The 9,136-nt window shown below is 41.8% G+C and overlaps 2 protein-coding genes and 1 pseudogene across 2 annotated transcripts; 1 reads left to right on the top strand and 2 right to left on the bottom strand.

Annotated features, from left to right (window-relative positions):
* Positions 1 to 989, bottom strand: part of LOC137995856 (uncharacterized) — a 4,863-nt pseudogene extending 3,874 nt beyond the window's left edge.
* A 1,688-nt stretch (positions 990 to 2,677) lies between these two features.
* LOC137995855 (craniofacial development protein 2-like) lies at positions 2,678 to 3,430 on the bottom strand. Its single transcript, XM_068841324.1, has one exon. It carries the CDS (start codon positions 3,428 to 3,430, stop codon positions 2,678 to 2,680), a length of 753 nt encoding a protein of 250 aa, XP_068697425.1.
* Positions 3,431 to 6,281: 2,851 nt separating this feature from the next.
* On the top strand, positions 6,282 to 7,984 carry LOC137994838 (adenosine receptor A2b-like). The gene has a single exon (XM_068840431.1). The coding sequence runs from the start codon at positions 6,369 to 6,371 to the stop codon at positions 7,275 to 7,277; it is 909 nt and encodes a 302-aa protein (XP_068696532.1). The 5' UTR covers positions 6,282 to 6,368; the 3' UTR covers positions 7,278 to 7,984.
* The last annotated feature ends 1,152 nt before the right edge of the window (positions 7,985 to 9,136 follow it).

Raw genomic sequence — 9,136 nt, 5'->3', positions numbered from 1 at the left:
AAATGATCCCGAGGCTGGTAGAATCTTTTCGCAACCTCCACTTATTTCATTCAGACGCAACAAAAACGTAGGCAACTTTTTAGTTAGAAGCGCGCTCAAAACTAACGAGCAACCCGGCACTTTCAAATGTGCGCGCTCACGATGCAAGGCTTGTATTTTCATTCTTAACACTAGCAAGATATCGGGACCTAAGCGATCTGTTAAGATCACAGATATCGTTTCACATGTACCTCCGCAAATGTCATTTATTGCATAACCAGTACGTTATGCAATAAATTAAGCTTTGGCGAGACAGGTAGACGACTAGGCGACCGATTTCGCGAACACCTTCGGGATGATGAGAAGAATGACAAGGATGGATCTAATCAAGTCGCTAGTCACTTTAATCTGCCTAACCACTCCAAAAAACACATAGCTATCTGCGGCCTTTCCCTACATCTAGGTACGACAGAAAGCCGCAAGAATCTGGAACAAAAATTCATCTTCCAAATCGGCACCCTTAATCCTCACGGTATTAACGAACGCTTTTCATTTAACTAATAGTTAGTTAGTTAAGCCCTTGGCTCCAAGTTGGAGCATGGGCCATCAACAAAAAGCCTCCAGAGACGTCTCTTTTCTGCCAACTGTTGCAGCTCCTTCCAGTTCTTCCCGAGGATCTTCATCTCTTTTTCCGTATCCCTTCTCCAGCTATTCTTGGGGCGGCCCCTCTTTCGTTTTCCCTGTGGGTTCCAATGCAATGCTTGCCTCGTAATGCTGTTTGAAGGTCTTCTCAGCGTGTGGCCTACCCACGCCCATTTCAAGTTCTCTTCCTCACTTGCTTGACCATTGGAATTTGACCTGTCCGCTCCCATAGTTCTTCGTTTGTGATCATGTCTGTCCACCGTATCTTCAGGATTCGACGGAAACAATGATTGATATATGATTGTAACTTTCTTATCGTTTTGACTGTCATCGGTATGTGAAGGAGTCCACCTCTTCAATATCGGCATCATTCACTCTGATCTTCCTGTTTGAGCCTGAATTGATCTTCAAGACTTTGGTCTTTGCGGTGTTGATAACAAGGCCAGCTCTTCTTGACCTTTCTTCCAGAATGGTGGTTGGGCCCCTGAGTGAGATAGTAAAGCAATATCATCCGCATAATCGAGGTCATCAAGCTGCTGGGTGAGAGTCCATTGTATTCCGTTCCTGTGGCCCGTCGTCGACGACTTCATTATCCAATCAGTTGCCAAGAGGAATAAGAACGGTGAGAGAAGGCATCCTTGCCTTACTCCAGTTTTAACTTCGAAGCTCTCCGACAACTGTCCTTCATGAATAACTTTACATGTGGTGCCTTCGTAAGAGTTTTTTTGATGTTAATAAACTTCTGCGGAATTCCATAATGAGCTAGTAATTTCCAAAGAAAGGGGCGATCCAGACTATCAAAGGCCTTTTGGTAATCCACGAAATTGATGTACAAGGACGAGTTCCATTCAATGGATTGCTCTACGATGATACGTAGTGTAGCAATCTGGTCTGCGCATGATCTAGCTTGCCTGAAACCAGCTTGATGGTCCCTCAAACTTCCATCCACTGCAGATCTTAACCGCTCCAACATAATTCGGTTGAAGACTTTACTTGGTATACATAACAAAGTAATACCTCGATAATTATCACACTCCCTGAGGTTCCCCTTCTTAGGAAGTTTAACTATAAGACCCTCTTTCCACTCAGTGGGTGATTTCTCGTCCTCCCAGGTGCTCTTGAATAGTTCATAAAAGACCTCTGTGGTGGTGTTGATGTCTGCTTTGAATACTTCCACAGGAATGTTGTCGGTACCTGCTGCCTTTCCGTCCTTCATCTTCCTAATAGCACTACTAATCTCTCTTCTTGAAGGTATGGCGCAGTTAACTGGGAGTAGATGATCCGCTTCTGGGATATCGGTTCCTCCAACTGGGGGTGGCCTGTTCAGGACCTCTCCAAAATGTTCGACCCATCTATGCAGCTGTTCCTCAGTGGTGGCCAGAATATTTCCTTGTTTGTCCTTGATGGTATGATTAACATGACCAACTTTCCCAGCTAGCTTTCTGGTGGTATAATACAGGTCTTTCAAGTTCCCTTTTGCTGCGGCATCCTCTGCCTCCTTTGCCAGGTTCTCTATATAACATCTCTTGTCCTTTCGAGCACTCTTTCTAGCTTCCTTATGCGCAACATCGTAATCCTTTTGCGCCTGTGCCTTTTCTGCCCGCGTCCGACTGTTGTTAACCCGCTCTTTCTTGCACTTCCTTTCTCTCACTTTCTTTAGGGTATCCATTGAGATCCATTCCTTGTTTCTGGACTGCTGCCTTCCTAAAGTGTCATCACATGTATTAATCCATGAGCTCTTTAGATGTTCCCAGAGCGTGTCAATTGTGCCGTCTTCGTCTTCTATGTCTTCATGTGCTTGGAACCGGTTCCTAAGGTTGATTTGGAAAGCTTCTACAACAGAAGGATTCCTCAGGTGTGTCACGTTATATTTGGCTCTAGTTTGCTGTTGAGCCTGACACCATTTTAGCTTTAGTTTTAGGGTGGCTACTAAAAGGTGATGGTCGCTGCCGGCGTCTGCTCCCCGCATAGCCCTGACATCATGTAAAAATCTTCTAAACTGTCGGGCAATGCAAAAATGATCTATCTGGTTCTCGGTGATGTTATCCGGGGAGCGTCACGTGGCTTTGTGGATCCTTTTGTGAGGAAAGATACTCCCACTAATCACCAGGTCATTGTTGGCGCAAAGGTCCGCGAATAGCTCGCCATTTTCGTTCATCTCTCCTAGTCCGTGTTTTCCCATTACAAACTCATACTCTCTGTTGTCTCCTCCTATCTTGGCGTTGAGATCTCCCATGAGAATGGTAACTTCCTTTCCTCTCTGCCTTGCAATGAGACTATGCAATGCGTTGTAAAACTCCTCCTTGATTGCTTCTTCGGCTTCATTTGTTGGTGCGTAGCATTGAATAATTCTAACATTAATTTTGCCTTGCGACGTCTTGAAAAGGGCAGTAATAAGTCGAGAGTTGATCGGCTCCCAGCTAATAAGCGTCCTGACGGCATGCTTGGAGATCATGAGTGCCACTCCTTCCGTGTGGAGGGCGCCTGGGTCTTCATGGCCTGAGTAGAGCACCGTCTCTCCTGAGCTGAGCTTGCACTTACCAGATTGTATCCAACGGACATCGCTGAGACCGAGGATCTCCAGGTTGTAATTCCTCATTTCCTCTGCAATGGACGATGCTTTTCCGGCTTGGTACATGGACCTGACATTCCACGTGCCGATTCTGATGGTGTGTCTTGTTGAAAGAAGGCTAATTAGCCGCCTAGGGTCCTTCTGGCTTTGCCTCTGCCGCGTCATTCTCCCGGAAGGGCCTTCTCCTACCAAGACGTCAGTAACTGTGTTTCTATCTGTTGATGTTTCAGTAATCATTGTGTATTCACATAACATATTCCCATTTTTCACGTTGCCATGTTACCATGCACCAATAGCGTGGCTCCTTCTCTTCTAGAAAAACTACACGTAACCGTGACAATTCCTCGATTCGCTCTGACGAAGGGCTAACGCTCGAAATGTCATCTTTTAGAATCTCTGTACGGTGGCCAATTTACATTATCAACTCCGTTGATAAAACCAAAGTTTTTGTATAAGTTAATTAGTGTTGTTATTTTATTGGTGTCCCCATATAGTCCATCTGGGCTAAACACATTGACACTTAAATAAAGGTTTTACTTAAACCTAGAGGGCCCTGAATTTGAAGCCAAGGGCATACTTGGCCTTTGCCCTACTAAATGGACAGTACGCGCAAGCTGTTTTCAGCGAATCCTAGACGATTTCGTAGCTCAGCTTCAGGAGTGGACAATATCCCTTGATGACAAACTCCAGTCCGATATATGTGGAAGGATCATTGGATGCCAAGCGCAAATAACACTTTTGACTTCTTCTTCGCGATGAATTTAGGACAGCGGCGGTTTTCTCACACAGATAACTAATCAAGAATCTTACAGCAAGCAAAGATGCCAGTTCTAAGAAGCAAACGAGTAGCTTGTCCTACAAAAGACGATCTACAGAAGATAGGAGACGATACGAGCTTCAGATCATTTTATGATGTAGTTTTACTGAAAAAAAGCTATCCCTCCATGACAGGACCGATGTTACCAAGGAGAACTCGTGCGCCGAGAAGAATTGAAATTGGCACTGGAGGGCCAGCATATCCTGTGATTCGACTATTACAGGCAAATATACTTTGACGCCATTGACTTGATGATCAACGCTATTGACCAGCGGTTTGACCAGCCAAGCCTTGATAGCTATGCAAAGATGGAGTCTCTCTTAATTTAGACCCTCAATTTTCAGGACAAATCCGAAGAGCTAAAGTTTATGGAAAAATTGTACGTCCGGGAAACATTCCGACACATTTCGACGCGCATTCGTGAGCATCTGAGAAGGGACAGGACTTCTCACATTTTCCAACATTTAGTGCACTCTGAGGAATGTCGAAGACTCTGTCCTGAGAGCTGCTTCTCCATTTTAGATACGGCAGCTAATCGTTTCCAGTTGTTGCTCAAAGAGGCTGCTCATATCCGCTGGGAAAATCCCAGTCTAAATAGGCAGCTAAAGCATGCGGAGCTAACTCTATCTTTTTAGCAACATTTATGTTTTAGTGTAGTTTTGTTGTTGTTGTTGTAATTACTTGCTATTAAGCACTTAAGTTTGTTTTTTATTTTGTTACACCGTTTGCGCGTGTATTATTCGATTGTTTGCATTTAGTATTGTTGTAACGTTTACCGGTAATTGCAGCATTGAGTGACTCAAATTAAAATTCAAATGGAAGAACTTAATCAATATATTTTAATAATTAATACGTGACGACCCTAATTACGGCTTTTATATGTGGGGAATGTAAGCCCTTCCTTGTGGTCGATTTTGTAGTTATTGTTATAGCCTTAATGTTTAATGTAGTATCAATTGTATTGTTAATGTTACCTTTGTACTGTTTATTTAATAATAAATAAAAATAAAAATAAAATTATTAAAATTATCGATTCGCTCGCACGGCTGTGACTAGTTACCGGTTCTCTCCCGACCAATAAAAGTTTTGTCAACGCAAACACAAATTGTGACACTGCACAAATAATTGCTATGAGTAGCAAGGATTTTGTCACGGATGGAAACAAGCGGAGTGTCATGTCTAGAAAAAATGGTTGTCATGGGTAGAAAGAAAGTTGCCATGAAGAGCAAGAATTTTGTCGTGGGTGGAAAGAAAGTTGTCATGTTGAGAAGAAGGTTGTCATAGGTGGAAAGAAAGTTGTCATAGGTACAAGGAAAGATGTCATGCTACCCATGGGCCTTATTTTTCTTGCCATCATTTCAACTGCTGAAATAAAAGGCAGGGAGAAGGTGGGCAACCCGTGAGACTGGTTATAGCCAACTCGGCGCTACGCGCCTCCGTCCTCATGTCGAATCCGTGCTCATGGAATAATTCTTAAATACGTGCGGACATTTTGTTCGTTGCAGGTATTTTTTCCTTGCCCCTTAGGGACTCGGAAAAATACTATGCAACTCGCAAAGTATCCGCTCGTATTTTATGTTAAACCATTCATTTACGTGTAGTTTCTTTATGGTTTACCAAACAAAACAAACCTTCGACTTCTGTTTGCATGCAAGACTGATAGGACGCACACGTCTTTCTGATTGGACAACTAAAACTATCAAATCGTTAGATTACTGTAGTTTACAACTCAATGGCCAACATCACAAGTTTTAGAGCAAAGAACCATGTACGTATTTCCGACAAAAATGCAGTCAAATAAGCGGTTGAAATTTATGAGAAGATGTCAATGCAAGCAATCGTTGTCTTTTTTGTGCAATGAACTTATTTGCCCACGGTTAGAATACGCAAATGGATACGTGCTGACGGGTCACATATCATTGTCCTCATAAAATCCCATATGTACAGAGCGCAGTAATGATTTGGCTAAAACACCATAGCTTTAACAGGAGTTTCAAAATAAACTCTCGGCATAACCTGTGGTGAATAATTAGAAGAGGTGACCAGAAGTGCCGGTAGCAGTAATTATAAAGTTTTTGCTGACAGTCAACATCTCAGTTGTGTAACGATGTTGTTGTGATTTGCATAACACAACCCTAGCTATCAGTTACAAAATGAATTCAGAGGAAGCAGCATTCAATCAGTTGCGATGTTGATTTGATTCTCCCCGACAGCTATTTTAGCGAATCAAACGTAACTTTTTTCATGACATTCTATTTGCAGGTGGTTTTCCCACGGACACGTACGTTTCTGCAGGTAGATAAAGAGAACTGTGAAACCGGGAAGACAGTCTAAAATGTGACAAGAGACACTGACAAGATGATAAACTACACTGACAAAAGCAGAGATTATAGACAAATCATCACAGTAAACTGTGTTCTTAACGCTCCATTGATGGTAGTGTCCATTGCTGGCAATATTTTGATATTGACAGCTGTGTTGAAATCGCCTACCCTTCGCCGTTCAACTTCGATAATGTTGCTCTGTAGTCTTGCAGTTTCAGATCTCCTTGTTGGTTTTGTCGTTCAACCGCTTTACATTGCAGATGAACTTATAAGCCTGAAAACTGAAAATCTGTCATTGCACCGACTGTCTGGAGTATTGGGCTTTTTTCTCTGCGGAGTTTCTATTAACACAATGACCCTGATCAGTTTGGACAGAATGTTCCTTCTTCTTTATCATATGAGATACCGGGCTTTGATTACAGAATTTCGCATCAAGTTCATCATCGCCATTGTTTGGTTGAGCACGTTAAGTTCATGTTCGGCGCTGTACTTTTGGGACAAGTTTATATTTCATTTGATAACAGGATTTGTCATCAGTATTTGCGTTCTCATTTGTACATTTTCTTACCTCAAAATTTACTCAATTGCTCGTCGACATAAGCTTCAGATTCAAATCGAACAACAAGCGGTAGGTGGTAATTCAGCAGATTCCGTCAATAACTTGCACATGGCCAGAACAATTAAAAGTGCGCTGAATACTTTTATTTTTTATATCTTTCTTGTTATATGTTATGTTCCCTCGGTTGTTTTAGTAATTTTGTTTGCAACTGTGTATAAATATTGGAAACCGCAATGGACGTTTTCTTCAACAATGATTCACATGAACTCGTCTGTGAACCCAATTTTGTACTGTTGGCGGTTACGCGAACTTAGGTTAGAAGTTATAAGGATAGGAAAACAGTTGCTTCCCAAATGCCGGAATTCGGGACAAATGAACGATTAAATAATGTAATGTGCGATTATTGTAAATTAGCATAAATTGGTATTTTGCCGGCACGTATGAGTTGCCTGGTGAGCCGTTTTCCGTGCGTAGAGGTTTGTGGGATTTAGGTTCGGAGTTTGCGGACGCCAGTAGCGCCGCGTGAAGTTGTTGCTTTTGCTTTTATATTGTTACGATTGTCACTAGCATACTATGTTTTTCCTTCCTATTGCTTTTAGATCCTTCTTTAGTAAGTATTGTATATTTTTTGTTTAGTAATGGCACCCCAAGGGTAGCACCATTGCCTTAGTCGGGGGCACACGTTCCCCGTTTTTTCCACCTGCTAGTTTTTAGGGATTTTCTTATCCAGCTATGGTGTCTTAGTTTTCTGAATTCGAAGGTTAATCTTTGTTTCCATTTGGAAGTTGAATATATGGTACGGTGGTTTGGCTGACTAACGTGCCCAAATAGTATTGTTGTGTTAGTCTGGTTGAGTAGTGGAGGCAAAATGACTGATGTCCACTGATTTGACAACACGCTGTTATTAGCGATTGCAGATTAACTGCCGATCTAGGTCATCAGGATATGCTGTGTTTCGTCTAAAATGGCATGGGAAATGTTACAGATCGTTACTATTTTCAAAGAAAAAGCTTCATTTACGAACAAGGAAAGCGAAGAAAGAGAGGGAAAGAGAGAGAGCCTCAATTTTGGAAAGAGGGTTGTGACTTTAAATTAACAAAATGGATATACATGAGATAAATTGAACATGAATTAGATATATTAAAATAACTTCCGTCTATAATGGTTGATGCTGGTTGATTCCAATAACACTAACCGGTTTACCACGATTCAAATGGACGACCACGGTGAATGCACAGGTCTCAGTATTAAATGTTATCAGCGAAGGCGCGCGCGCGAGGAGCACTATAGTTAAGGACGGTGCCTACTAATTCAAAGGTATTTTTGCGCGGTTTACTGACTATGCGGGAGAACCAGATCTTAACAAGTGTTATTGAAATCCAAAAAGAAAATTTGGGGTAACCACGCATTTTTCGAAGATAATTAATCAAGAATATTCCAAATCAAACGCTCTTTGTGTCAGAACAATAGAGCAACCACGATACGTCACAACTATTCAAGATGGCAGCGCCCGGGAAATTTGAAAGCCTATACAAGCGTTTTTGAAATTCATACAAACGCTTTCATTGGAAAACGTTTGAACACTTTTAATTGTAAACATTATGTTCTGTGGTTTAAAGTTATTTTGTTGTTTTGGTGGAGGTTCCCTCGTGTTCCGTGACGGACGCTTTTGAGACGCGGACGGCTAGCGGAAGTGAACTGTCTTCCCTTTTAACTTACTTTCACACAACCACTTTTACATTGCTAAGAATCCTTTCTGCATCAGAGATGATTAGCATAAAAATCTGGAAGACACCACTGTCCTGGCAAGCGAAATGTTCTCTTCCGGTTGCCGTCCGCGTCTCCGAAAACGCGCGTGCTTCCCTATTAAGGAACTTAAGTGACGGGCGACGGCGACAGCCACGAGAACGTCATCTCAAAACATAAATTCGCGTTATTGTAATCTCTTCGTGACTATTTCAACCTTTTTAATATGACAAGGGTGTGGTAGTTCCTCATAAATGACAATGGTCGGAACTACGCTTAATTTACTGGAGAAAATGAAAATATTTATAAAACGCTTTAAAATACAAAGCAATGTATGGCGTTCTTTTCCAAATTGAAGCTCAATTATCTCTGAAAAATGCATGGTTACCCTCAATTTTCTTTTTGGATACCAAGAGCGTTTGCTAAGTTTTGCTTTCTCCACATAGTTTTGAACCGAGCAAAAATATCCCTGTATTAATAAGAACCAGCAATAGGAA

Source organism: Montipora foliosa, chromosome 3 (assembly GCF_036669935.1).
Source record: "Montipora foliosa isolate CH-2021 chromosome 3, ASM3666993v2, whole genome shotgun sequence".
In the NCBI taxonomy this organism is placed as follows: domain Eukaryota; kingdom Metazoa; phylum Cnidaria; class Anthozoa; order Scleractinia; family Acroporidae; genus Montipora; species Montipora foliosa.
The sequence above is the reverse complement of the archived record's forward strand: the minus strand, read 5'-3'. Positions and strand labels throughout refer to the sequence as shown.

Coding starts and splice junctions, on each gene's coding strand:
- LOC137995855 (XM_068841324.1), bottom strand. CDS start 3,430: ATGATTACTGAAACATCAACAGATAGAAACACAGTTACTGACGTCTTG.
- LOC137994838 (XM_068840431.1), top strand. CDS start 6,369: ATGATAAACTACACTGACAAAAGCAGAGATTATAGACAAATCATCACA.